At 45.8% G+C, this 27919-nt stretch overlaps 2 protein-coding genes across 7 annotated transcripts in view; both read right to left on the bottom strand.

Moving 5' to 3' along the window:
• Positions 1–27224, bottom strand: part of EYA3 (EYA transcriptional coactivator and phosphatase 3) — a 188334-nt gene extending 161110 nt beyond the window's left edge. The window contains exon 1 of the mRNA XM_025001181.2: positions 27143–27224. The gene's annotated coding sequence lies outside the window, so the exon portion shown is untranslated. The remainder of the gene's footprint in view (positions 1–27142) is intronic.
• PTAFR (platelet activating factor receptor) lies at positions 105–27224 on the bottom strand. Of its 6 annotated transcripts, XM_059874501.1 has the most exons (3): positions 27143–27224; positions 5447–5514; positions 105–3310 (listed from the first exon to the last, which is right to left on the bottom strand). In XM_059874501.1, exon 3 carries the CDS (start codon positions 3292–3294, stop codon positions 2236–2238), a length of 1059 nt encoding a protein of 352 aa, XP_059730484.1. In that variant the 5' UTR covers positions 3295–3310; positions 5447–5514; positions 27143–27224; the 3' UTR covers positions 105–2235. The 6 variants fall into 6 exon arrangements, with proteins under 6 accessions (XP_059730484.1, XP_005203219.1, XP_024857423.1 ...); XM_005203162.5 differs by lacking the exon at positions 5447–5514; XM_025001655.2 differs by lacking the exons at positions 5447–5514; positions 27143–27224 and adding an exon at positions 25794–26383.
• Positions 27225–27919: the final 695 nt, after the last annotated feature.

Below are 27919 nucleotides of genomic sequence, written 5' to 3'. Positions count from 1 at the left end.
GACATTTTATGTTTATGTTTCCCTCTATGTGTGCCAGGTGGCATTCACCTTCATTTACAGTTTAGGTCTTTAAATAGGCGCAAGTTTTAAAAAGTGACTCAATCTAGAGAAAAATATTTATTAAGCAAAACATACAGATGGTACATGGATCTTGCAAAATTCATGATATAGGTACACAAACAGATGAAATTCAAGAAACACTGCTTTAGCATACAAGTATTTATCTCCTTCAGAGCTCTTTTGGTTGCAAAGTAATCAATATTATCACTCATTCAAATGAACTTGAGCAAAATAGGAGGGTGTATCCTAACAAGGGAATCTCACAAGGACCCAAAGGAAGTGGCGCAGATTGGAGCGTTGAGAAGGACTGGGCAAGAGGGCTGGATGTAGAGCAGGGGAGCCAGCAGGTCCCTGGGGTCCCCTCTGGTCTCTGCTTGACTCTGCACATCTCTTCTCTCTGAGCAAAGCTATTATCTCTACTACGTTCATGCAGATACCTTCCCCACCCTGCTGTGCTGGCGGCACACACACCTCACACACGTAGACACACACACACACTCACAGTTCCAGAGTTTATGTGCATTCAAGTGAGTGGCCTGCAGAACCTGAAAGAGCATCCCTGAATTTTGCTGCTTATTCCCGAGCGAGAACCTGTCTGGCCCCACAAGAGCCAGACACTCACTTCTCATCCCCTACTGGAAGATTTAGGGGGAACAAAGTCTCAAAAACAGAGAGACTCTGGGAGGAGCAGTCACCCTGACCAAGAGGTATCTGCTCCTCCTAACAACTCTGAGGTAGGAAATCCAGCTCGCAGTCCTTTGGCAGGAAGTGACACAGCCACAGCTTGAAACCGGGTCTGTGTGACACCAAAGTTCAAATCCACTCCACTGTTCACATGGTCACCTCTGCTAAGTCCAGCCCAAGGCGACTGGACTAAGCAGGTCACTAGCCCTTTGAGAGGCATTTATGAAAATCATCCCAGTGTGCCGGAAACCAGGATCCCAGCCTTGCAGGGACACTGGCTGGAAGGGAGGATGGTTTCTGGAAATCGGGGCAGGCTCCTCCAAGCCCCTGAGTCTGAGGCTGCTGGGTTCACACTGCAGGTGCTCAGGGTGCGAGAGGAGGATCCGACATCCAAAGCTCCTCAAGAGAAGTTTCCCCCTCTCTTCTGCACTCAGAGTTCAAAGTGCCTGCCTTCCCTAGGGATTGTAGTTGCTCCCCTCACCTCCTAGGAGCTAAATCAGAGGGGCCTCCCAGAAAGTGAGGCAGGGAGGGGAGATGACAGGCTCCTTCCACCCTGGAGGCCTCACCTACCCGCAGGCACTTCTTAGCCTGAGTGTTGTTTCCCATGGAAGCCTCCAGGCATCACAGTGGCCTGGAGGGCCCCAATTTGGCTTTGACGGGCCTTGCCCGTCCACAGTGGGTGGCTGCCTCACAGGAGTTACTTTCTCAGAGTTCCTTGTTAAGACAGACAGTGGAAGTGGCAGTTGAGTTTCTCCCGCTGCCCCAGAGCTACCCCAGGCCGGTGGAAGAGACGCATCTGATTCAGGAGAAAGGCTCCCTGTCCTAGTTTTTGGTCCATGCATGTTCTATCTTTGCTGGTCACCACTCAGTAGAGGTTTATACATGATTTAGGAAAATGTTCCACCAAGCCGGGTGGAAGTGGCTCCCCTTTCACCTGGGGCCCTCCCCTAGGAAGTGTCGCAAAGAATTGTGAGTGCCTGTGCCTGTGAGTGGAGACTGGGTGGGATCTTCCCAGCTCAGAAGTCGATCCCAAAGACAGTGCCATAGCCAGGGGCGCATCCCTTTCCCCAAAGCCCTTCTCTGTCTTTTCAGTGATAACAGGAGTGGTGGGCCAAAACTGTGGGCCTGACTCATTTGGGACTGCCACCTTGCTGGCGTGAACGGGGTGACTCAGGGTCTGCTCCCAAGGACTGCCCCCCTGGTCCTGACATCCCTTCCAGAGCTATCACACTGGGATGACTCTGCCAGCCAAGGTTATATGGCATGTGTCCAAAGGTGGCTGAAGGGGCTCATTCAAGTTCTGAATTTCCCAGCGGTCTGGTTCTGCCAGCACCCCCACCTTGGTGAGGTAGCCTCCATACCTAACCAGCCACCAGTGCCCAGGGAGGAGGTGCCAGGACCATGGCAGACACCCCTTCCCTCCCCCACCCCTCAGGTCAGTCGATGATGTCCATGGAGAAGAAGCCTCCGGGCCTGGCTCCAACAGTTAGACTAATATTTGAGGGATTTGACAGGGACATCTTTGAGCTGCATGACCACTTCCGTGCCCGTCTCCGAGGTGGCCCGGGAGCACTTCCGGCTCTCGCGCATACTGTACAACTTCTCGGTGAGGTGCTTGCGGAACTTCTTGGTGAGGAAACAGTAGATAATGGGGTCTAAGACACAGTTGGTACTAAGGAGGCAGAGAGTGACCTGATGTGCATCGTTAATCGCCTGGTGGAAGTCGGTGTCCTGGAAGCCCAGCTCGGCCAGGGTCCAGGGCAGCTGCACGAGGTGGTGGGGCACGAAACAGATGATGAACACAGCCAGGACAGTGCAGACCATCCAGAGCGCCCGGCGCTTGACCTCGGCGTTGCGCTGTATTTGCACCTGCTGCGTGAGCAGCGTGCGGATGATGACCAAGTTGCAAAAGAGGATGATGAGGAAGACGAGGAAGAAGCTGAACACCAGGAAGATGTGGATGGTGAGGACCGGGATGCTGCCCTTCTCGTAATGTTCAAAGCAGCGTGTGATGTTGGCTGAGCCAGTCTTGTTGGGCTCCCTGTTGGTCGAGTCCAGGACGAAGAAGTAGGATGCTGCGCCCACAATGGACACCCAGATAATCAGGGACAGAAGGATGCCACGCTTTCGGGTGGTAGCCTGAGCAGTCTTGATGGGCCTTGTCACTGCCTGGAAGCGGTTGTAAGTGATGACAGCCAGGAAGGCCACTGAGCAGTAGGTGTTAATGAAGAAGAAGCAGCCAGCCAGGTTGCACAGGAATTTGGGAAGAATCCAGTCACCCTGGTTGTAGTAGTAGACGATCCACAGGGGCAGGGTGACCAAGAAGAGCAGGTCAGCCATGGTGAGGTTCACCATGAAGATCTTTATCTCGTTGAATTTCTTGGAAGGGTACAAGCGGGCAAAGACCCACAGCACGTAGCTGTTGGCAATGACCCCCAGCACAAAGACGATGCTGTAAAAAATTGGGAAGAGGGTGTATCGGAACTCTGAGTCCACACGAAAGGAATTATTTGGCTCCATCTCTATGTGCTGGAAGTAGAGGCTGGTCATAGGATCCTGTCTGTTCCTGAAAGACCACATAGGGATTCTGGTCAATGAAGGGCCAACATGGTACTTTCTTATTTACTCTGTTCAAGACTCCTGTTTTGCACACTTTAAAAACTCTAAAATTGATGGCATTTTCCAATTAATTGACAATGTTTCTTCTTCCTACATAAAATAATGGTGTGTTTTTAAAATGAATGGCCTCTGAGATTCAATAAAATCAGTGGCAGTGGAATTTCTTTTCTCTTGTTTCATTTTAAAACATATCTTTTTATCCTTGACCTCATTTTGACTTAAAGTTTTAGGTAATCTATTCCTGGTGATGAAATATATAAAATTTAAAATATTAACTTAAATTATAATGATTTTAATTTTGTGACAAAATTTGAATATTTTTGTACTGATGAAATTTGAGATAGAAATTTTGATGATAAACTGTTCTATGTTAAAAAAATAATTTATGTGCTCATACAAAATCTGGAAAATACAGAAGTGTAAATTAGGGTCACCCAGAGAACGAAATAGCAGCTATTTATTAGAAAGAACAAGTTAGATCTGATTGTACTGACATGGAAAGTTGTCCCTGGATAATGTTATTAAGTAAAACAAAATTTAAAAAATTGGTATGAACTCATTATATATGTGGATATTATATAGAAAATGGTCTAGAATGATATACCTCAAAGTGTGTTGACAAGTAAGTAACTTCTAGGAAGGTGAGGTAGAGGTTGTGGGAAGGATATTTACTTTATACTTTTTGTTTGTTTGAACTTTTTAGGAGCATGTTTTGCTTTAGTAATTTAAAAATTTTTAATATAATTTTAAAATAAAAGCATAGTGGAGAAACCCAAAAGACACTGCTTTAACAAAGCAATCAAGAGTAGCATCATTGTTAACAAAACGCAGCAACATCAGGTACGCCTGGTATGATGTACTGAAAAGCACTCATCGCTTCAGTGGTATTTTTGTCAAAACGCAGAATCTCAATTTAGTCATGAGAAAACATCAGACGAACTTAAATTGTGTGACATTCCACAAAATAAATGATCAAAAGTGTCAAGGCTGGGACTTCCCTGGTGGTTCAGTGGTTAAGACGCCGCACTTCCATCGTAGTGGGCCTGGGTTTCAACCTTGGTCAGGGAACTAGATCCCACGTGCCACAACTGAGACCCAGTGCAGCCACATAAAAAATAAGGTCATGAAAGAAAGGAAAGACTGAGGAGTTGTCATAGGTCAGAGGATACTAAGGAGACATAGGACAACTAAGTGAGACATGGGATGCTGGGTTGGTATCTGAGGGAAGAAGTGGTGAAGTTCAAATAAGGTCTATAATTTAGATAACTCGGTATCCATGTTCATGTCCTGGTTTTGATCACTGTACTGTAGTTTATGAATTGAGAATGTTGCGTGAAGTCCATACATGAGCTCTTTATACTATTTTGCAACCTTTTTAAAGGCCTAAAATTTAAAAACAAAAAGTTTTTTTAAAGTATGGTTGATCCTTGGACAACACAGGTTTGAACTGTGTGGGTCCACTTATACATGGATTTTTTAAAAATTAAATACATACTACAATACCACACAATCCATGGTTGGTTGAATCCACAAATATGGAACCCAATAGAGGGAGGGCCGACTAAAATTATAAGCAGATTTTCAATTGCGTGGAGGGTTGCCTCCCTTAGCTCCTGAGTTGTTCAAGATTCAACTGTATATTAAAGAAGATTAAAGCTAGCCATAATCACACTAATCAAAGTCTGGTCCATTTTCAACAGTTCATCACTCCCATCCACTCTCCATCAAAACCAGTGTTTCCTCCCCTCTACTCTTGTTCCTCTTACTATGGTGCCATCGCATAAGCTTAGAAGCACCTCTGATGTTTGTGTTGCAGCTGAGGGGATGGGATGGCAAGAGACTCAGTTGGGATTAAGCAAGGCCTGAAGTTCATCATACATATATCACAGCCCAGAGAAAAAAGTAGGGAACTGACAGCGAGAAGCAAGGAAGACAATACTTAGGAGCGGACTTCCCTGGCAATCCAGTGGTTGGGACTCCATGCTCCCAAATGCAGGGGGCACAGGTTCAATCCCTGGTCAGGGAAGTAGGATCCTGCATGCTGCCCACCCCCCCCAAAAAAACCCAAAACACTTAGGAGTACCTCTTTTGAAGCTAGGCATTCTGCTCAGTGCTTCCACAGTCAGTACTTCTTTGAGTCTCACAAATTCCCTTTGAGATAGGAAGTAAAATCCCCATTTTACAGAGTATAGTGTGGTCATGTGACTTGTCCAAGGTCACACAGCATTATGGAATGGAGCCAGAATCTCAAATCTGGTTCATTCATACATTTATCCAACAAATATTTCTGCGCTCCAACTGCACGTCAGGCTCACTGCTAAACACAGGAGAGGCAGAATGAACAGGACAGACAGGACCATGCCCTCAGGGAACTTACAGTCTCCTAGGGGAGACAGACAAAGGCAATGTAAACAAACTCAGTTGCTATACAAAGAAAATGGGGTGTTGATATGAAGAAAAAAAGAGATCTACTTTGAAAGAAAGTGACACTTCTGTTGAGGCCTGAAAGAGGAGCCGAGGAAGAGTGCTCCAGGTAGAGGGATCTGTGTGGGTCTAGGACTAGGGCAAGAAAGAATTTCAGGAACGGAAAAAACAGCCATTTGATGACCCTTGACCTGACGTCTGGCTGCAGTTCCACCTTCATCTCGTGCCACCTTCTCACGGGGCTCCAGCCAAAATGGACTTCCCAGGTGGGTCTTCAAGCCCACCCAGGACTCTCCTGCCTGAGCCGGCTGCATGCACACCCATGCCCCTGCCTGGAGCGCTCTTCCGGGTCCACATATACTTCCACCTGGCCAGCTCCAACTCTTGCTTCAGACCTTCGCTTCATTTCACTCCTTCACGGAGTTTCTCAGTCAGCTCCAGGTCAGGTCAGGTCCCATCTCAAAACTCCCTGGACTTCTTAAATCGTAGCTCGATTGTCATCATATTCTTGTTTGTATGATTGCTTCACCCTCTCCCACTTAACTGTGAGCAAAACAAGATCAAGGACTTTGTCTATTCTACTCTATTCCCAGCACCATGAACCAATAAATAAAAAGAAGAGGGGGCTTCCCTGATGGCTCAGTGGTAAAGAATCCACCCGCCAATGCAGGAGATCCCTGGTGTGGGTAGATCCCATTTGCCATGGAGAAACTAAGCCCATGCACCACAGTTATTGAGCCTGTGATCTAGAGCCTGTGCTGTGCAACAAAAGAAGCCAGAGCAATGAGAAGCCGACACACCTCAACTAGAGAGTATCCTCTGCTCTCTGCAACTAGAGAAAAACCCGCTCAGACACGAACATCCAGCACAGCCAAAAATAAAAAATAACTAAATTTAAAACCAAAAAAAAAGTTTAAAGGAATGGGTTAGCCTTGTTAATTACACCCACCCTTTAAGGAGCCCCAGAGCATTGGAAACACTTGAAGACGTCTAGGGATACTTCCAGGTGAATTTAAAGAAATCAAAGGTTGTAACTGGAATTTTGTTGATTGATAAACTTTTTGTTCTTCGCTCCATTTAGTATGGTGGTGGTTTGTCTATGTTAGCTGAATAAATGTAGGTTCCATTATTCAAACACATCATTGTGATTCCTTTAAAAACAAAAAACTCACCCTCCAGTAAAATTGTAAATTACATCAGTTCGGTTCAGTCGCTTAGTCGTGTCTGACTCTTTGCGACCCCATGAATCACAGCATGCCAGGCCTCCCTGTCCATCACCAACTCCCGGAGTTCACTGAGACTCACGTCCATCGAGTCAGTGATGCTATCCAGCCATCTCATCCTCTGTCGTCCCCTTCTCCTCCTGCCCTCAATCCCTCCCAGCATCAGAGTCTTTTCCAATGAGTAAATTACATAGTTGATTTTAATTACATAATTCTTTAAATTTCTACCAGAGTACTGTTGATTCACAATGCTGTGTTAGTTTCAAGTATGCAGTGAAGTGAATGAGTTTCACACATACATAAATTGCTTCCTCAGCGGCAAATTGCTAGCTTCTACTCAGCTGGGAACTTTCCCACTCCTAAAGGTGACCTATCCTGCCATTTTATTTCAAAGGTACAGGATAATAACTCACAAAGAGTGGTCCATGTGAATGAGGGACGAGAGAGAGCTTTCAGGGGATCCATGAGGTCAAAACAATCATCATAATAATACCAAGACATTATTTGTCCTTTTCACTGTGTTGACATTTGTGCTAATGTTACAAAAGGGTGAATAAAACTGCTGATTCCTTAGCACCAATCAAGGCAGAGATACCAAATTGTCACAGGTGCCATATTCTTCACCGCCATGCATTCCATGTTAAAAAAAAAAGAGAAGCCAATTTCACTTTTAAATGTCCTTGATAAAGAAAGGAAATTATTTTATTAAATCTTAAGTACACTTCTTTTATTTTAATTTTTTCATTTCTTAAAATTTTTATTTTCTAATATTTTTCTTTTTTGGCTACCCTGAATCTTAGTTGTGGCATGCCAGATCTTTGATCTTTAGTTCCATCATTTGGAATCTTACTTGAGGCATGTGGAATTTTCAGTTGCAGCGTGTGGGATCCAGTTTCCCAACCAAGAATTGAATCTGGACCCCAGTGCTGGGAGCACTGAGTCTTAGCCACAGGACCACCAGGGAAGTCCCTACACATCTTTTTAATAATCTGTGTATCAGAATGGGAAATACATAGGAAACATCACTGCTGCAAACTGGAATACAGTGGTTGTCTTCAGAAAAAGACCATTGTGCCATTGTTTGAGTTGTGAGCTGAGCCATTTTTCATATCACTGTTATCACTTGAAAAAATGACTGGCGAACTACGGTGTTTTCAGAGACTTGAGTATCTGGCAGACTTTTTCTCAAATATAAATAAAATGAACCTGTCTCATCAAGGAAAACAAATGACCCATTCTTGTTGCCAATGATAAAACTTGAACTTAACAAGAGAAAACTAGAAGTTTTGAAAAATTGTTTCTGCCAGCATGAGGTTGACAGCTTTCCAGCAGCTAAAGAATGTTCTGATGAGCTTTGTAGTTATGTTAATAAATGCAATTTTTATACCTTATAATTGTTGTTCTTGTTTCATCGCTGAGATGTGTCTGACTCTTGGCAACCCCATGGACCGCAATGCTCCAGGCTTCCCTGTCCTTCAAACACCTCATAATGAAAGGTCAATACTTGGAAGACCTATATATCTCAGTGAACCAACGTTTTCCAAAAGTGGAAAACATGATGTTTCCAAGTTACACAGAGGTAAAAGATTCAAAGGGCAAGATAGACCAATATATCGCATTGCTAACAGATGACAAGGGACTTCCCTGGTGGTCCACTGGTTAACCTGCTGATGCCGGAGACACAGGTTTGGCTCCTGGTTTGGGAAGATCTGCGGAGCAGCTAAACCCGTGTGCCACAACTGCAGAGCAGTGCCTAGAGCCGATGCTCTGCAACTAGAGAGAAGCCACCTCAAGGAGAAGCTCACGCATTGCATCTAGAGAAAGCCCGCCCACAGCAACAAAGATCCAGTGCGGTTAAAAAGTTAATAGATAAATAAGTAATGTTTTAAGACAGAATATCATCAATTAGTCTGAAAAAATCCATAAAAATATTTCTCCCTTTACAAATTAATAGCTGTGGGAAGGCCGATTTTCTTCGTATGCTTCAACCCAGTGTTATCACAATAGATTGAATGAGGAAGTGGCCGTGAGAACCCAGCTGTCTTCCATTGAACCCAATATTAAAGAGATTGGAAAAGAAAAATGTGAATTAATGCTACTCTTTTCCCTAAATTGTTTACGTTTTGAAAACTTTAGTTACTTTCTACTCAAACCATGATTTATGTTAACATGAACTGAGTTTATTATTGGTTTCATATTTAAAAACAAAACGTTTTAGAATGTCATTTTTGCTTTTGAATAGAGTAAACATTGGGAGATATAACCCATGTAAACAAAAGTTCCCTGGAGCCCTCAATAATTTTGAAGAATATAAAGAGATCTCGAAACTAGAAAATTTGAAAATCGATGCTCCATCATGTCATCTCCGCCTCCTTCCCTTCATTTCTGGTGAGCCTGAGATGCCCCTTCATCTGGGACTCCCCTTGATTCTTTTTCCTGCTGGACAAAACCCTCATGCCTTAGGGGACCCTGTTCCTGGGGTCTGAGAGGCGGGGAGGCAGCCCACAGATGGACTGGGCAGTGTGTGGTGCTCACTGTGGGTCTTTAAGGAAGCTGCATCCCTAACCACCCCCACCCCCAACCCCTCTCCCCAACCAAGTCCTTTCCTCTTCTTGGGTTTAGGCTCCAGTCCAGCAGGGTAGGGAAAACTCCAGAGTGATCTTTCTCCAGACAAAGGACTCCACCCAGGACACTCTCCTGGGCCCTGACCCCTTTACCATGCCTGTCCAGGCCTGTTGAGGAAGTCTTCCCTCCCAGATCAGAATTACAGTAAAGTTTGTGAGGTGTTCACCTGGGTACAAAATTTAAGGGAGCACCAAAAACCTCAGTAATCCAGATAAATAACATTTTAACGCAATTTTAAAGAATCCAAATCAGTATTACTGACTCTTCCTTTTCCCTCAGACTCTAATATGGCCCTGCCTGGCACTATTATGCAGACTTCATTGAAAACTTTGGTATTTTGTTCGTCATGGATTTAGGGGTGGGATGGGGTTTTGGGGGCATTAATCGATTATTCAAAAAATACTCTCACCATGTGAATGGGGAATACCACCTCACAGCGCAGCTCACCCATTCGGTCACTCACTCACACCTTCACTGGACAAGCTCACAGCTGGGCAGTTCTGAGGCCTCTGAAAACAGACCTTGTCTCTGTCCTTAAGGGACTAACAGGACATTTTCAAGAGAGAAATGCAGAAACAGATAAGTGATAACTGAAGGACGGGGAAGCCTGGTGCTCTGCAGTCCATGGGGTCACAAGGAGCAGGACACAACTTAGCGACTGAACAAGTGTTATGGTGGAGGTTCTAGATGTCAGGGTCATTCTGAGTGGTGCCCACAGCCCAGACTGAAGGGTCCAGAACAACTCCTGCTTAGGCTGAAGGAAGAGAAGGAGTTAGCCTGATGCAGCTGGGAGAGAGGAAGAGACCTGGAAGAAAGCAGAGAATGTGCCTTCTTCTCGGGGAACTTGAGAAGATTGGTTTGGCTAAAACTGGAGAAGGGAAAGGCTACCCACTCCAGTATTCTGGCCTGGAGAATTCCATGGGCTGTATAGTCTAGGGGGTTGCAAAGAGTCAGACACGACTGAGCGACTTGCACTTTCACTTTTCACTAAGGGGATGGGGTGGTGGTGAGGATAGACAGGACCTACAAAGTAAGCATCATCAGTCTACTGAAGTAGGGTCTTGAATTTTAGGCTAAAGGAGTTTGTACTTGATTCTGCAGAAAACAGGGAGTCATTGACATATGTAGCATTTTGTGTTTATGGAAGATGACTTTGAGCATTGTGTTGTTCCGTCATTAAGTCTTGTCTGATTCTTTGCAACCCCACGGACTGCAGCACACCAGGCTCCCCTGCCTTCACTAACTCCTGCAGTTTGCTCAAATTCACATCCATTGAGTCAGTGATGTTATCCAACCATCTCATCCTCTGTTGCCCCCTTCTCCTCCTGCCCTCAATCTTTCCTAGAATCGGGGTCTTTTCCAATGAGTCGGCTCTTCGTATCAGATGGTCAAAGTACTGGAGCTTTGGCTTCAGCATCAGTTCTTCTAATGAATATTCGAGTTTGATTTCCCTTAGGATTGACTGATTTGATCTGGCAGTCCAAGAGCCTCTCAAGAGTCTTCTCCAGCACCACAGTTTGAAAGCATCAGTTCTTTGGTGCTCAGTATTCTTCATGGTCCAACTCTCACATCCACTTGACTATTGTGTACAGAACAAACTGGAGGGGCTTCAGGCCAGAGGCAGAGAGATGGCGAAAAAGATCATTGCAATTGTCCAGAGAGCTGGAGGAGGCTTGGACCATGGCAGATCATAGGGAAATGGATGGCTGTGAGAATGATTTGGAGGTAGAATGGACAGAACTTAGTGATGCAAGGGACAGTGGTTGAGAGAAAGGGAGGAGACACGAATGGCCAGGTTTCTGACCCAGATGATTAGAGCTGGGTAGAGTCTGTCTTCACAGAGATGACACTGAAGAGGAAGAGTGTGTGGGTAGGGAGGAGGAATTCCATGGGGGACGTGTAACAGGGATAGTACCTAAGAAACACCCAGGAGGATCCTAAAGAGCCCAACGTCAAAAGAGAAGTCAGAGGAGGAGGGAAAACCTAGGAAGGAGGTAGGGACAGGGTGGTCAAGAGGTAGAAGGACCAGGGGAGGACCACACTGGAGTCCTCATGCGAAGACAGTTTCAAGAGTGTTGGAAAGTGGCCAATGGTGTGAAAAGCCACAGCAAGACCCAGCACAGTGCAGACAAAAAAGCAAACACTGCACGGGCCACTCGGAAGTCTATCCCGCGTGATCAGAGGGAGAGCAGTTTCCTAAGTGCGAGCGGAGGCGTGAATGAGAGGCAAGGAAGTGGAACATCAAATTCTCGTTCAAGAATCTGAGCTGAGCAAATAAATGCTGTGTGTGGGCCTTGTGTGTATCCTGTTTTAAACAAACTATGAAAAAATATTTGCTAGACAACTAGGAGAACTCCAATACAAAGTATTAGATGGAATTAAGAAACTGATGCTGGGAATTCCCTAACAGTCCAGTGGTTAGGATTCCACACTGGTCAGGGAACTAAGCTCCCTCAAACTGCACAGCACAGCCAGAAAAAGAAAAAAAATTGATGTTAATTTTGTGAGGTTATAATTTTGATATATTGGTTATATATTTTTAGATTTTTTTTTTTTTTTTTACTATACTGCCCAGCATTTGGGATCTTAGGTCACCATGGACTGAACCCACACCCACTACAGTGGAAGTTCATAGTCCTAATTCCTGGACCACCAGGGATGTCTCTAGTTTTAGATTTTAATTCCTGATCTATTATATACACAAACTAAAGTAGTTATTCGAAGAGCCAACTCATTGGAAAAGACACTGATGCTGGGGAAGATTGAGGACAGGAGGAGTAGGGGGTGACAGAAGATGAGATGGTTGGCTGGCATCACTGACTCAATGGATATGAGTTTGAACAAACTCCGGGAGACAGGGAAGGACAGGGAAACCTGGCGTGCTGCAGTCCATGCAGTCACAAAGAGTCTGACACAATTTAGCAACTGAACAACAAAAAGAATTTACAGGTAGGATTATACAATATCTCGGTTTTGCTTAAAAATGTTCCAGGAAAAACACATCTGTGGGCTAATCTCACGTGAGAAGCATCTTCCCAGGAACCCAACCTGTGACAATGTGTACTTGGGTCTGTCTGACCCCAGATCCTCCCCAGTCCACACGGCCCCACAGGAGGCCGAGCAGAAGTAGGCCTCGTTCTTCCAGACACAGGGCCAGAGTCAGTGTGGAAGTCTCAGGCGGACACCCTGCCTTTGCTTGGAGCCTCGTCTCTGGAGCCTCCAGTTCCCACCACCCAGACTCTTGCTGCTTCGGCTACTTTCCTTCTAGTTCCAGGTCCCCAGGTGGCTCCCACTCCCTTGGCCCTCGTTCCGAATATGGTGCGCAGAAGTCCCTTCGCATCAACAGAACCCTTGAAATCACCCAAAATGTAACCAGCCAAGTCTCCTCGGGGTCTGGGACTCATCCATCCACACTTTCATTCCTGCTTCCCTCCCTCTCTCTGCCTGGTTGACTACTGGTCATCCTTTAAGGCCTCCGTTCCTCCAGGGAGTTTTTCCTAAACCTCCCTGACCCTTTCATACCCTTTCCTCTCTCCCCAGGCCTGGTTAATGCCCATCCCCTGGGCTCCCAAAACTCACTGAAATTGCCTGTGTGTGTCCTTCCAGCACTGGGCCATAGCTCCCAGAGGACCAAGACCGTGTCCATTCATTCACCTGATACCCAAATGGGTGCCCAGAACTGTGCTGGGGACATTGTGGGAATAAAACAGGCAAGATTCTTGCTCTTAAGGAGCTATACTCTAGATGTGGAAAACAAACAAAAATAAGGAGAGAGATAAAAGAACAAGGTAATTTCAACTTGTGATATATTCAACAAAAGAAATAAAAAGTGTGACGTGATGATTATTGGATGGGGGCTGCTTAAAATAGAGTAACCAGGGAAGGCTTCTCAGAGGAAGTGACATATAAATGAAACCAAAGGCAGATCTACTGTGAAGCCAATGAAGCATAAACTTCAAGATCCCTTCCTAGGCCTTGAAGTTGTTCTGAATTGTATATTAAGGCCTTGCTCTTAATTGTATATTTATAATTTCATACCTTTAATTTAAAGAAGGCCCCCCAAATTGTATAAACTTTAGAGTCCTACAAAACCTGTATCTTCTCATGGCTAAAATCTAAAAAGTGAGAAGAAACAAGTCAGGAGAAAATGTAGATGAAGAAATGTACTCCAGGCATAGGGTATCATGTGCAAAGGGCCTGCAGTGGGAATAAATTCATCGTACTCTAAGCCGAAAGTAAAGGTGTCAGTTTCAAAGAACTGAAAGGTCAGTGTCTCCAGAGAAATGAGAAGAGTAGGATAGAATGGGAAAGACTAGAAATCTCTTCAAGACAATTGGAAATATCAAGGGAACATTTCATGCAAGGATGGGCACAATAAAGGACAGAAACAGTAAAGACCTAACAGAAGCAGTAGAGATTAAGAAGAAGTGGCAAGAAAACACAGAAGAACTGTACAAAAAAGGTCTTAATAACCTGGATAACCATGTTGGTGTGGTCATTCACCTAAAACCAGACATTCTGGAGTGTGAAGTCAAGTGGGCCTTAGGAAGCATTACTACAAAGCTAGTGGGGGTGATGGAATTCCAGCTGAGGTATTTCAAATCCTAAAAGATGATGCTGTGAAAGTGCTGTATTCAATATGCCAGCAAATTTGGAAAACTCAGCAGTGGCCACAGGACTGGAAAAGGTCAGTTTTCATTACAATCCCAAAGAAGGGCCATGCCAAAGAATGTTCAGACTACCATTAAAATTGTACTCGTTTCACATGCTAGCAGGGTAATGTTCAAAATCCTTCAAGTTAGGCTTCAACAGTACATAAACCAAGAACTTCCAGATGTACAAACTGGGTTTAGAAAAGGCAAAGGAACTAGAGATCAAACTGCCAACATTTGCTGGATCATAGAAAAATAAGGGAATTCCAGAAAAATATCTATTTTGCTTCATTGACTATGTGAAAACCTTTGACTGTGTGGATCACAACAAACTGTGGAAAATTCTTCATGAGATGGAAATACCAGACCACCTTACCTGTCTCCTGAAAAACCTGTATTCAAGTCAAGAAGCAACAGTCAGAATCAGACATGGACTAACAGACTGGTTAAAAATTGGGAAAGGAGTACATCAAGTTTGAATATTATCCCCTTGCTTATTTAACTTATATGCAGAATACATTGTGTGAAATGCCAGTCTGGATGAAGCACAATCTGGAGTCAGGGTTGCCAGGAGAATTATCAATAATCTCAGATATGCAGATGACACCACCCTTATGGAAGAAAGCGAAGAGGAACTAAAGAGCCTCTTGATGAAAGTGAAAGAGGAGAGTGAAAAAGATGGCTTAAAATTCAACATTCAAAAAACTAAGATCATGGCCTCCAGTCCCATCACTTCACGGCAAATAGAAGGGGAAATAAGTGGAAACAGTGACAGATTTTATTTTCTTGGGCCCCAAAATCACTGTGGACAGTGACTGCAGCCATGAAATTAAAAGACGCTTGCTCCCTGGAAGGAAAGCTGTAACAAATCTAGACAGCATATTAAAAAGCAGAAGCATCACTTTGCCAACAAAGGTCCATATAGTCAAAGCTATAGTTTTTCCAGTAGTCATGTACAGATGTGAAAGTTGGACTAATAAAGAAGGCTGAGCACTGAAGAATTGGTGCTTTCAAATTATGGTGCTGGAGAAGACTCTTGAGAGTCCCTTGGACTTCAAGGAAATCAAACTAGTCAATCCTAAAGGAAACCAACCCTTTAGGATTGAAATCAATATTCACTGGAAGGACTGATGCTGAAGCTGAAGCTCCAATACTTGGACTGCCTGATGCAAAGAGCCGACTCATTGGAAAAGACCCTGATGCTGGAAAAGATTGAAGGCAGGAGGAGAAGGGGATGACAGAGGATGAGATGGCTGGATAGTACCACCGACTCAATGGTCATGAGTTTGAGCAAACTCCTGGAATTAGTGAAGGACACAGAAGCCTGGCATGCGACAGTCCACGGGGTCGCAAAGAAAGTTATCAGACATAACTTAGCAACTTAACAACAACAAGGATGAGATCAGAGGGCAACAGACCCCAAATCTCTCTTATGCCACAGTAAGAAGTTTAGATTTTATTCTATAAGCACTGGAGGACTGCTGGACTATGTCAAGCAGATAAGCAGCATAATCCGACTCTCTCTGGCTGCTGGGCAGAGAATAGATGGTGACGAACAAGTGTGGAAGCAGAGAGACTATTTCAGAGGCAAGAGACAGGAGTGACATGGACCAGAAAGTAGCATTTCCAATCCCTCTCTCTATCCCCGCACCCAATACAAACTTGGCTAGAGGGGAGCTTTTATTTTATTTATTTTTTAGTTGTGGCATGTGGGATCTAGTTCCCTGACCAGGGATGGAACTCAGGCCCCCTGCATTGGGAGCTCACAGTCTTAGCCACTGGACCACAAGGGAAGTCCCCAGAGTAAGAGCTTGATAAACATCTGTCTAGTAAGCAAATATCTAGCAACCAATAACATCAACTCTTGTGAGATGAGAGCTGAAAGAGGGTGACCCAAGAGGATGGTGGAGGCCTATCTCTCCAGTAACTAAACAGCACAGTGGCTGCCGGCCCCTGAGAGCAGCCTCCAGAGAAGGCAGGCTGAGCCCTCTACAAACTCATGATGCAAATTGTGGTCCGTGCACCAGCAGTATTAGCATCACCTGTGAGCTTTGTTAGACATGCAGAAGCTGACTCTACAGCAGACTTGCTGTTACAGCATCTATTTTAACAAGATTGCCCAGTGATTCATATGCACACTGAATTTTGAGCAGTACTATGCCTCAACACACTGCCAGCCACATATTTGCCTGTTCTAACACCTTCCATGGCTCCGCCCTGCCCAGGACCAGGTGCAAGCTCCTTTCCCACCTCCTCTCTCACCAGCCTCTACTGCCCCTTGCCCTCTAATCACACTGAATTTTTTTTTCCTGATATGGCTGCATTAGGTCTTAGTTGCAGCACGTGGGATCTTCACTGTGTCTTTGGGGATCCTCTGTTGTGGTGCACAGACTCTCTAGTTGCACCGCACAGGTTCAGTAGTTGCAGTGAGAGGGCTTAGTTGCTCCATGGCTTGTGGGATCTTAGTTCCCCGACCAGGGATCGAACCGGCGTCCCCTGCATTGCAAGGCAGATTCTTAACCACTGGGCCACCAGGGAAGTCCCCACACTGAACTTCTTGCTGCTTCTTTAAAAACGATTTCTCCTCAGACCTCGGTGCCCGCACACATGCCACGGCCCCTCCTGAGAATGCCTTTTGCCTATCGCTTTACCCAGGAAAATCTTACTCATCTTTTAAGACCTAATCTAAAAGAGGGCTTCCTTTGGAATGCCTTTTCTGATTGCCCCAGACAGAACGAGTTGCTGCCTTGCCTGGGTTGACATGGTACTGAGCACAGCTGTCAGCATAACATGTTGTAAATATTGATTTCTGTGGCTGTTTCCTCACCAGGCTGAGAACTTCTTGAGGTTAGAGACTAGATCTTTTTTATCTCTTTTTTCTCAGTGTCACACACAGGGGATCGAATGCATGAACGACCATGCCCTGATGATTATTTAGAGGAAACTGGCATAAACAAAAGGTGTCCCGTCTCCCTAGGGGAGACATAGCAGATTGCGGAAAAGGCCTCTGGAGTCAGAAATACCTTGGTTGTTACCTGACTCTGCATTTGCTTACTGTGTGACCTTGGGCAAGTGACTTTACCTCTCGGAGCCTGGATTTCCTCATCTGCACAATCTTATAACCCTAACAAAAGTTCCAAAAATAAGCATACAAAGTTGCCACAAATGGTCAGGACTTTCTCTCACTGTTGGTCTCCAAGTGTCTCCAATCACTTCAAGTGACTTTCTCTCACTGTTGGTCTCCAAGTGTCTCCAATCACTTCAAGTGTCTCCAGTCAGTTGAAGACAGGGGAGGGGACTATGGATCACCAGTGACCTTAGGGTCTCTAACATATTGCCTTTCCTGCCAGCTCCAGACACAGCACTGGGCTAATGCCAGCAAAGCTTTCAACAACTCAGGAAGGGAATGAGCATTTAGAGGGAGAAGGAGGCAACTCTGAACCACTCAACTTAACAGGCGGGCAGGGCCACCCTGATGGATCAAGTCCAGGCAGCAAGCTCAGGCCCAACGTTTAGCTGAAGCTGGGCCAAGAGGGTATAAATATTCATGAAGACAAGAAGAATTCTACCATCTGTATCTCCCACCCTCTGCCCTGCAGACTATTCAGTCCCAACTCCCACTGGTACCAGTCTCATCTGTCTGCCAACAATCTGGCCCCTAGGGGACCTGGAGAAAAGGCTCCTGTCCTCAGCTGGACCGTTAGAGGGGAGGAACCACTGAGATCTGGGCAACAGGAAGTGTGTGCTGGGTACTTCCCCAGTGCGGACTGTGGGTTGGAAAGTTGTGTTTACCAGTCAGACTGGCCCCTAATATTGTGGGGCCATTTGGGGTCCAGAGTACAAGCGTCTAAATATTTATAAGCTAAAAATCAGTCATATCTAAGTTCATCCACATTCCATGCCTCAGCAACTCCTCACCACCCCGCAAGCCTGGGAGTGTGGGAGGAACTCAGGCTCTGAGGAAGCACTCTCGCCTGGATTCAAGGACACCATGCTCTGTGGGGGACGATGTGGCCGGGGGGTGGTGTAGGAGCCACCCACCTAAGCTGAGGGCCTTGAGCATCGTTTACTAATTAAATGAACAGACACCTCTTACCCATGATCATAGTTCCTTCTCAAATCAGCCTCACAAAGTGAGTTTTACAAAATGCCCATTTTTCCAGGGAACGAAGTGAGGTCAGAGAATGAAACAGACTTGTCCACAGTCACATAACTGGGAAATGGCTGATGAGATTTTGAACTCCAAGGCCCAGCCTGTCTCTCCCAGGCCAAGCTGTGGCCCCTGCTGGAAGCAAACCACTCTGTGGCCGACTCCTCCACTCACAGACCTGTCCTATGGCCCGAGAGCAGGCTCTTCAGAGGCTGCAAGGACCCAGGAAGAGATGCCTTTGACCTGGGGCCCTGCTTTTCCCTCTGCTCCCCAAAGCGGGGAATTGAATGGGACCATGGAAAGGAGAGTCCGCTCTGTATCCATCTCACTCCTGCCCAGCAGCGGTGAAGTTGGAAGCAAATTCTGGTTCAAACACTAAACTCACTCCATGACTCTGGGTCTCTGTCTCCCTGTTGGTAGAATGAAGATTTTAAAAGGGGCTTAAGACTCTGTATGAGTCTAGAGGGGTGGGGTGGAAAGGGAGATGGGAGGGAGGTTCAAAAGGGAGGGGATATATGTATACCTATGGCGGATTCATGTTAAGATTTGACAGGAAACAGCAAAATTGTGTAAAGCAATTATCCTTCAATAAAAAAAATTAATAAAAAAAGAAGAAGAAGATAAAATGGGCCTAAGAGAGAAGGAAATTAAGAAAACGATCCCAGGGGACTTCCCTTGTATTCCAGTGGTAAAGAATTTGCTTGCCAATCTAGGGGACTCAGATTTCCAGCCCTGGTCCATGAAGATTCCACATGCCTCGAAGCAACTAAGCCCGTGTGCCACAACTATTGAGCCTGTGCTCTAGTGCCCAGGAACCACAGCTGCTGAGCCCACGTGCCGCAACGACTGAAGCCCACACACCCTAGAGCCTGTGCTCCGCAATAAGAGAAGCCACTGCAATGAGAGACCCACACGCTGCAACTCGAGAGTAGCCCGTGAAGCAACAAAGATCCAGCACAGCCAAAAATAAATAAGTAAGAAATAAATAAAAATTGAAAAAAGAAAAGAGGAAGAAAACAATCCCACTTACAATGGCATCAAAAAGAATCAAATGCTTAGAAATAAACTTAACCACGGAGGCAAAAGGCTTATACACTGAAAACTACAAAACATTACTGAAAGGAATTAAAGAAGACACAAGTAAGTGGGAAGACACACTATGTTTATGGATCAGAAGACTTAATATTGTTTAAAGGTCCATGCTACCCAAAGCGATCTACAGATTTAATGCCCTGTTAAAATCTCAGTGGTATTTTTTGTAGAAACAGAAAAAAATCCTAAAATTCATAAGAAATCTCAAAGTACCCACAACAGTTCAAACAGTCTTGAGAAAGAAGAACAAAGCTGGAGGCCTCGCACTTCCTGATCTCAAAACATATTAGAAAGTCCAATAATCAAAACAGGGTGCTATCGGCACAAAGATAGACATACAGAACGATGGGACAGAGTGGACAGCCCAGAAATGAATGCTCACATATACGGTCAAACGATCTTTGACAAGGGGGCCAAGACTACACAATCAGGGAAAGATAATCTCAACAAATGATATTTGGAAAACAGGATATTCACATGCAAAACCAGGAAGGTGGACTCTTATCTTCAATCACATACAAAAATAACTCAAAGTGGATTAAAGACCTAAACATAAGACTTGAAAGTATCAAACTTCTAGAGGGAAAGTTTCATGACATTGGAATGGGCAATGATTACTTGGGTATGATACCAAAAGCAAGAAAAGCAAAAAGAGACATTTGGAACTGTATCAAACTTTAAAAGTTCTGTATACCAAAGGAAACAATCAACAGAGTAAAAGACAACCTACAGAACTGTAGAAAATATTTGCAAATAATCATCCAGAATATATAAAGAACTCTTACAACTCAATAATGACAACAACAACAAAAATTTTAAATGGGCAAGGGACCTGAAGAAACATTTCTCCAAAGATATAAAAGGCCAGAAGCATATGAAAAGATGGGGAGAGAGGGATTGGGAGTTTGGGATTACCGGGTGCTAATTATTATACAGAGAATAGATAAACAACAAGGCCCTACTGGATAGCATGGGGAAATATACTCACTATCCTGGGATATACTGAGGGAAACAGAGGACAGTGAAAAAAATATCCTGTGATAAACTATAATGGAAAATAGTATGGAAAAGAATATATGTATATATGTATAACTGAATCACTGTGTGGTAGAGCAGCAACCAACACAATATTATAAATCAACTATAACTCAATAAAATAAATTTGTTTAAAAAATTGTCAAGGGGCAGGTGGGGAAAAGGCGTATGAAAAGATGCTCCACATCACTAATCTCCAGGGAAATGCAAATCAAAACTCCAACGAGATGGCACCCATTAGGATGGCCTCGCTCATCAAAACAGAAAATGACAAGTGTTGGTGAGGACGTGGGGAAATTGGAACACTTGTGCACTCACTGTTGGTGGGAATGTAAGATGATGCAGGAAATTAGTATGAAGGTTCTTCAGAATGTTAAAAATAGAACTACCATATGACCCAGACATCTCATTCCTGGGTATATTTCTTTTTTTAAAAAAAGTGTAAACAAGATCTTGAAGAAATATTTGTATACCCATGTTCACAGCAACACTAGTTACAATAGCCAGGAGGCAGGAGCAACCTAGATGTCCATCACCAGACAAATGGATAAACAAAATCTGGTAAAAGATTAATATGCATATAATAGAATACTATGCAGCCTGTAAAAGGAAAGAAATTCTGTCTTTTGCTACAACATGGATGACACTTGAGAATATTAATAAGTGAAATAAGCCAATCGCAAAAAAGACTGAATGATTCCACTTATATGAGGTTTTGAAAGTAATTAAACTCATAGAAACAAAAAGAATATTGGTTGCCAGGGGCTGGAGGAAGAGAGAAACAGGGAGCTGATGTTCACTGGGCACAGAGATTCAATCATGCAAGACAAAAAAGTTCTACAGATCTGTGGTACAACATGTGTATATAGTTAATAATACTTAAAAATCGTTAAGAGGGTAAATCCATCTTACATATTTTTATCACAAAGAATTTTAATGGGCCTCAGAAATGGCCGATTTGAAAATACACTGTATATTTTTAACTTGGAATCATATGGCTTAGCTTTTTCACTTAATAGCTGTGCAACAGTTAGTAAAAACTACTTCGCCTCTCTGAACTTCATCTATAAAATGGGAACAATAACAGATCTACCCTATAGAGATTTCCGTGAGCATCCAGTGAGACAGAGGATAGAAAGCATTTGAGAAAGGACAGTGGTTAAGATCACAGACTCTGGCATCAGACAAACCTCCATTCAAACTCTGCCTCTGGTCACGTCCTGGTTTCACGACCATAATCAAGCTGATCATTCTCTGAGCCTCAGGTCCTTCCACTGTATATGGAGCTCATAATATTCCAAGCACATAGTTCCCAGCATGATGCAAAGACTCAGTGAGTAATGTAGCCCAGTTTCAGATACTCATGACCAACAGCTCTAAAAAGCTGTATTTACAGGAAGTCCAGACCATCTGCTAATTAGATCAGATCAAATGTCAAAATAGCACCACTGTCATTGCAACTGCTCACATCAAGCTCATCCCAAGTTCTTCCCAGCTTGAAGCCATTTACATAAGGCTTCCAGATATATCATTAACCCTGAAGACCTCTCTGGTGGTCCAGTGGCTAAGATTCTGCTCTCCCAATGCAGGAGGCACTGGTTTGATCCCTGGTCAGGGAAGTAAATCCCACATGTGGCAACCAAGAGTTTGCATGCCACAACTAAGACCTGGGCAGCCAAATAAATAATAAGAAATATATTAAAAAGATAAAACCCTGAAAACTTCTGGGAACCAGTCATATAATTTTATGGCAACTGGGGACAGTTGGCAAAATGCTATCAGCCAACCCTTGATGTTTTTGAACTGTGGTGTTGGAGAAGACTCTTGAGAGTCCCTTGGACTGCAAGGAGATCCAACCAGTCCATCCTAAAGGAAATCAGTCCTGAATATTCATTGGAAGAACTGATGCTGAAGCTGAAACTTCAATATTTTGGCCACCTGATGCAAATAACTGACTCATTGGAAAAGACCCTGAAGCGGAGAAAGATTGAAGGCAGGAGAAGGGGATGACAGAGGATGAGATGGTTGGATGGCATCACTGACTTAATGGACATGGGTTTGGGTGGACTCCAGGAGTTGGTGATGGACAGGGAGGCCTGGCGTGCTGCAGTCCATGGGGTCGCAAAGAGATGGACACAACTGAACTGAACTGAATCCTTGTCCAAGACAATTAATTTTACCTCCATGAGCCTTCATTTACTCGTCTGTAAAAAAAATAAAAATAAAAAAATAACCCTAACCCTATGACATAAGGTTGTTGTAAGGATTGAATAGGAAATGCCTGATCCATAAGAAGAGCTCAATGAATGTTGGCTATTAGTCATACTTCTCTACCCAAGAAGGAGTATGGGAACCACCTCTGGTTCCCATATTTCTTGTGGATATCGCCTTCCTTCCGGGCTGGGAACTCCCTGGGTATAGGGCCTCGGGCATTACACACACACACACACACACACACACACACACACACACACACACAGAGTCACATTGTCCCTCATCCCTCACTTCTAAACCCTCTCACACCAGCCTCAGCCACTCCCAGCCCTTAGATTCCTGGAACCAGTAAAATACCATAGTTTAATCATTGCCCTTCTGTGAGTACTTAGTTTTCACATCTATCAGATGGAAATGATATCAACATTGACCTCACAATGTTGAGGTCAGTTGAGATTGAAGGCAGTTGAACCTCTAAAATCCTCAAGAAATAAGTTGCTACCCATTCTGGCCTCCTCTGACACTTGATATTTGTGCCTTGGCCTGCCCATGCCTTTGTGCCTCTGCTCATATCCTCCAAAAATTACCCCCTCATGGAGTGGTTTCATTACCACTTGTCCAGGAAGCAGAGGGAGTTGAGGGGCAAAGGAAAGGAGGAAGTTTCCTGATTTCTGGCGAATTCTGCACTAGGCTCCCCTTGGTTTCCAGTTCAAGGAGGCTAGGACCCCACTGGGCACGTTTATTGGTGAATGAATGGAGCTCCTTGTCTGGGGAGAGGTAGGGACAGGGTCTAGGGCCCCAGAGATGGGGGGTGGGAGGTGGCCTGGGTATCAAAGTTTCCCAGCTTTCTCTCTCACTTGGGGTCCAGCTGGTCCCAGGTATGTATATTACATTGATGAGACTCAGTCTCTGCTTGTCTCGACTCATCTGGCCTAGGACATCCCCGTGGGGTTGGGGGACCCTGAGCCTGGCCTGGGTCTCTCCTTCTGGCTTCCAGATACGCAGATAATATCCGTCTGTGATGCTTGGGGCTAGTGCACCGGGATGACCCAGAGGGATGGTATGGGGAGGGAGGAGGGAGGAGGGTTCAGGATGGGGAACACATGTATACCTGTGATGGATTCATTTTGATATTTGGCAAAACTAATACAATTATGTAAAGTTTAAAAATAAAATAAAAAAAAAATATCCGTCTGTGAGTTACCCTCCCCACTCCTTGCCTCCTGGAAGTCAGCCAGGGCAAGGAGGGCAGGGAGGTGCTTCCTCCTCTGGGCTTCCGCAGCAAGGGCACACCCCTCTGTTATACCAGGAACCACTCTCACATCTTCAGGGCCTGGCCCGAGGGAAAATGTAGGGTACAGGGCGAGGGAAAACGTAGGGTACAGGGTGAGGGAAAACGTAGGGTACAGGGCGCAGGCCCTGCAGTCACACAGACCCTGATTTGCACCTGGCTTTGTTCTTTCCCAGCTGATCTTTGACCCTCAAAGCCTCTCTTCCTTCATTTGCAAAAAAGTAATGACAATAAAACCTTCCTCACAGGGTAGCTATATGTGCAGAATGAAGCAACTGATACACCTGGTTATAGCTCAGTAACTGGGAGCTCCTCCCCAAACCTCAGAAAATATTTGTTGCATGAATGAATGAGCAAACAAATCAGCCATGAACCAAAGCAGCCACCTCTCTTCCGTTAGAAGCAGCAACCAAGGGTGGCTGAAGAAAAACATGAATCACGATTAGGAATTATGATCAGGGGACCTGGGCTCTGGCCTCAGCCAAGCCCCTAACCATCTTGAGTGAGTCTCTCCCTAGCTTTGAACCTTGGGATCTTCATCTGCACACGCCTCCCCACCAAGCTGAAACATTGCTATGAAAAGGAAGATTGCTGAGAGTAACAAAGGCTTTGGTAAACAGTCAAGAACTTAGAAAATCAAAACAGACTTTACCAACTGTGAAGGGCGCTGCACAGATTTTTGACGCTGTTCTCACATCAGCCAGCTGAGCTCAACTCCAAACCTAGATCCTGAAGTTCCCCCTTCTATAGAAATAAACAGGTGGGGAGGGGCTACTAAATGATAGTCTTCCCCCCACAAATTCTCCTCCCCCTACATCTTACAGACATACACACACACACTGGCTCTGGATTCTCTTTGGCTGAAGACATGAGGGAAGAATGGAGTGCCAACCTCTCAGCTGGTTTGGTTGATGATCCTGCTTCTAGGAACTGTTGGGCTGGACAGGCCCACCCATAGTTGGCCACACTCCAGGCACTCATGGAAATATATACCCAGAGCCAGTTCTCCAGTCCACCCCACAGGCACACATGCACACACAAAGATAGCAGAGGCTTCTCTCCCCTCCACCATGCTGCCAAGGAACCCAAGAGCTGTGATCAGACACATGGCTGCACCGGGGGCCCAGCAGATACCCTTCTGAGAATGGGCTCCACTCTGAAACCAGACACATTCTCCCTGAATCCATAAGGGGGCGTCCCCAGGCCAGAGCTTAGCTGGTGCCCCCTAGATCCATGGGGAGGCAGAGACCAGGACGGGAAAGAAGGGACTTCACTGGAAAAAATAAGCAGCTCTTTCTTGTCAACAAGGGCGAGTTCGCAGGCTTAGGATAGGGAGGAAGAGGGCATTCCATAAAAATCTTTCTATAAAAGGACAGAAAGAATCCCAGCCTCTCGTCACCCCGGCCCCAGCCCCCATCAATCCAGAGCAGAAACTCACTCCTGGAGGCCCATTTTGACATTACTACTGTAGACCAGTCTATGGGTTTCCCAGGGGGCGCTAGTGATAAAGAACCTTCTGCCCGTGCAGGAGACACAAGAGACGTGGGTTAGATCCCTGAAGGGGAAGATCCCCTGAAGAAGGAAGTGACAACTCATCCCAGTATTCTTGTCTGGAAAATCCCACGGACAGAGGAGCCTGATGGGCTACAGTCCATGGGGTCACAAAGAGTCGGACACGACTGAGCGACTTAGCCTACACACAGCAGAGACTGTGGCTTTCTTACCCAAACCTTCATTGGACAGATGGGGAAGTTGAGACCCAGAGAAGAGAAAGGATTTGCCCCAAGTGAGCACAGAATCAGGAGCCAAGCTGGAACCAGATGCTGGACCTCAGGCTCACTGTCCATCCTCTTCCAGTACAACACACTACTTTCTCATTCCCCATTCAGTTCATGTTCCAAGACTGTATGACTTGCCAAATGCCACGTGAAGAGTAAGGATAAAATGAGGAACAAACAAACCCTCTTCCGTGAGGCATTTACAGTAAGAATAACAGTATTGGTACCAGCAGTAATACTGGCTCATGTCTGCGCACCAGCTTACTATTGACAAAGCACTTTCCACCAGCCTCTTACTTCACCCTCTCCCGCCAACTCATAGGTCAGTACTTAAACCTCAGTAAGGAAGGAAGGGATGCTCCTGAATTGCCCAAGGTGCCAGCTGATAGGCAAGAGCTGATGCCAAAACCCCATTGCCCACTTCAGGCTCAGTCTCATCTCTTTCCGGACTTCCTTCCTTCACTGTGTTGTCAGTACCTAAAGGCAACGATGTATCTTTCGTTTCCCTAACGCCCACACACACACACACACACACATGCCAAGCACCTGGAACAGCTGTGTATTCAGTCAAGCGTTAAATCAGAGCTGCTTGAATGCTCTGGGTAGCAAGTCTGCAGGTTCCCTCATTCTTCACAAGTAAGTAAGAGTCTGAGCCGCAGCCGCCGTTCTCCATGGCCACATCTGACTTCCTGCCAGCAAAGGACAGGGGCTCCCAGCCTGTGCTCAGTCCCTAACACCTGCGACCTGATGGCGGGAACAGGTTGTGGGCCAGGACTCTTGTATCAGCAACCCTGTTATCTTCCTCATCACCCCCGCAGGAGAACCCAGCACCTAGTCAATTCCTAGATACCCAGCCCGGTACCTGACCCTTTGCCTCCCGACCTTCCTGCTGGGGATACAGCACTGGCCTCGTGTGGCACTCTAGGAAACGGAGGAGCAGGGCAGTGACATGGCCAAGGCCACACAGCCACGGAAGCAGACAGCACCCAGCCCCCTGAGATCTAGGCAGCCCCCCACTCATCACCACCACCACCACCCCCCAGGGAGGTCTCTGAGGTCACTTCAGAGCTGCCTTGACCTCAGAGAACCAGAGGTGGTAGCGGATTCCCTGGGAATGTCTAGTCACGAGGAAGTCCTTCTAAATGAGAGCCTCAGGTCTGGGGAAGATGCCAGAACCGTCCCTTAAAAACAGAAGCACACGTTTGCTCAGGCGGAGTCTAGGGGCAGGACCTTGATCTCCTGGGGACGCTGTCACACACCTCCCCCAAGCCGGGCCAGGGCTGGGACCCCCTTACCTGTCCAGGGGCAGTGGCTGCTGCTGCGAGGTCTGAGCATATCGGCAGCTGCAGGCTCTGTGCTGTCTGTAATTGCAGAAGTAAGGAAATAGCTCACATCACTGCCAAGTCACCCCCAGGAGGAAATGCCATGACCCCAGGGCCCCATCAGCGGAAAGGACATGCTACAAAACCTCGAGTTGGGTCACCCAGGCCCTGGGTGCCACTTGGAGACTTCGCAGAATGCGGGGCAGGGTGGGGTGTGGGCAGCGGCCACCAGGAGAGAGTAAGGTGGGGGAGAGACACGCCGCCTAGCACGAGTGTGAGCAAGAGGAGCTGTGAGTGAGAAAGGAGAATGTGAGAGTCAGGGGAGAGGGGTTAAGAGATGGAGAGAGAGAGAGGCCCACAGAGAGACAGGCAAATGTAAACAGAGACAGATGAGAGGGATGAGGAGAGTCGAGGACAAAACCCAAGGGAGTGACAGAGAAAAAGATGACACAGATAGTGAGAGGGCCTGTGTGTGTGTGTGCGTGTGTGTGTGTGTGTGTGTGTGTGCGTGTGTGTGTGTGTGTGTGCATGAGAGACAATACAAAAGAAAGGGAGCAAAGGAGGAAAAGGAGAGGCAGCTGGAAAATAAAGAAGATGAGAAGGGAGGAACTCCTAAGAACTGCTGTGGTCAGTGCCATGGCCAGGCTGGGCCCCCCTGGTGGCCAAGGAGCGCCAAGACCAAGGAACCCATGGGCACACAGCCCTGCGGGCTGGGCTGGCACAGGAGGAAGGGTCATAAGACCCCAGGCA

This window comes from Bos taurus, chromosome 2, assembly GCF_002263795.3.
Source record: "Bos taurus isolate L1 Dominette 01449 registration number 42190680 breed Hereford chromosome 2, ARS-UCD2.0, whole genome shotgun sequence".
NCBI lineage: Eukaryota > Metazoa > Chordata > Mammalia > Artiodactyla > Bovidae > Bos > Bos taurus.
The sequence above is the reverse complement of the archived record's forward strand: the minus strand, read 5'-3'. Positions and strand labels throughout refer to the sequence as shown.

Bases quoted from the DNA above. Each gene is read 5' to 3' on its own strand.
- PTAFR (XM_059874493.1), bottom strand. From the start codon at position 8,498: ATGAGGTGTTTGAAGGACAGGGAAGCCTGGAGCATTGCGGTCCATGGG. The intron at 3,311-8,397 runs GTATAAAAATTG...GTGGTCTTTCAG, and splicing joins ACAAGAACAACAATTATAAG to GAACAGACAGGATCCTATGA.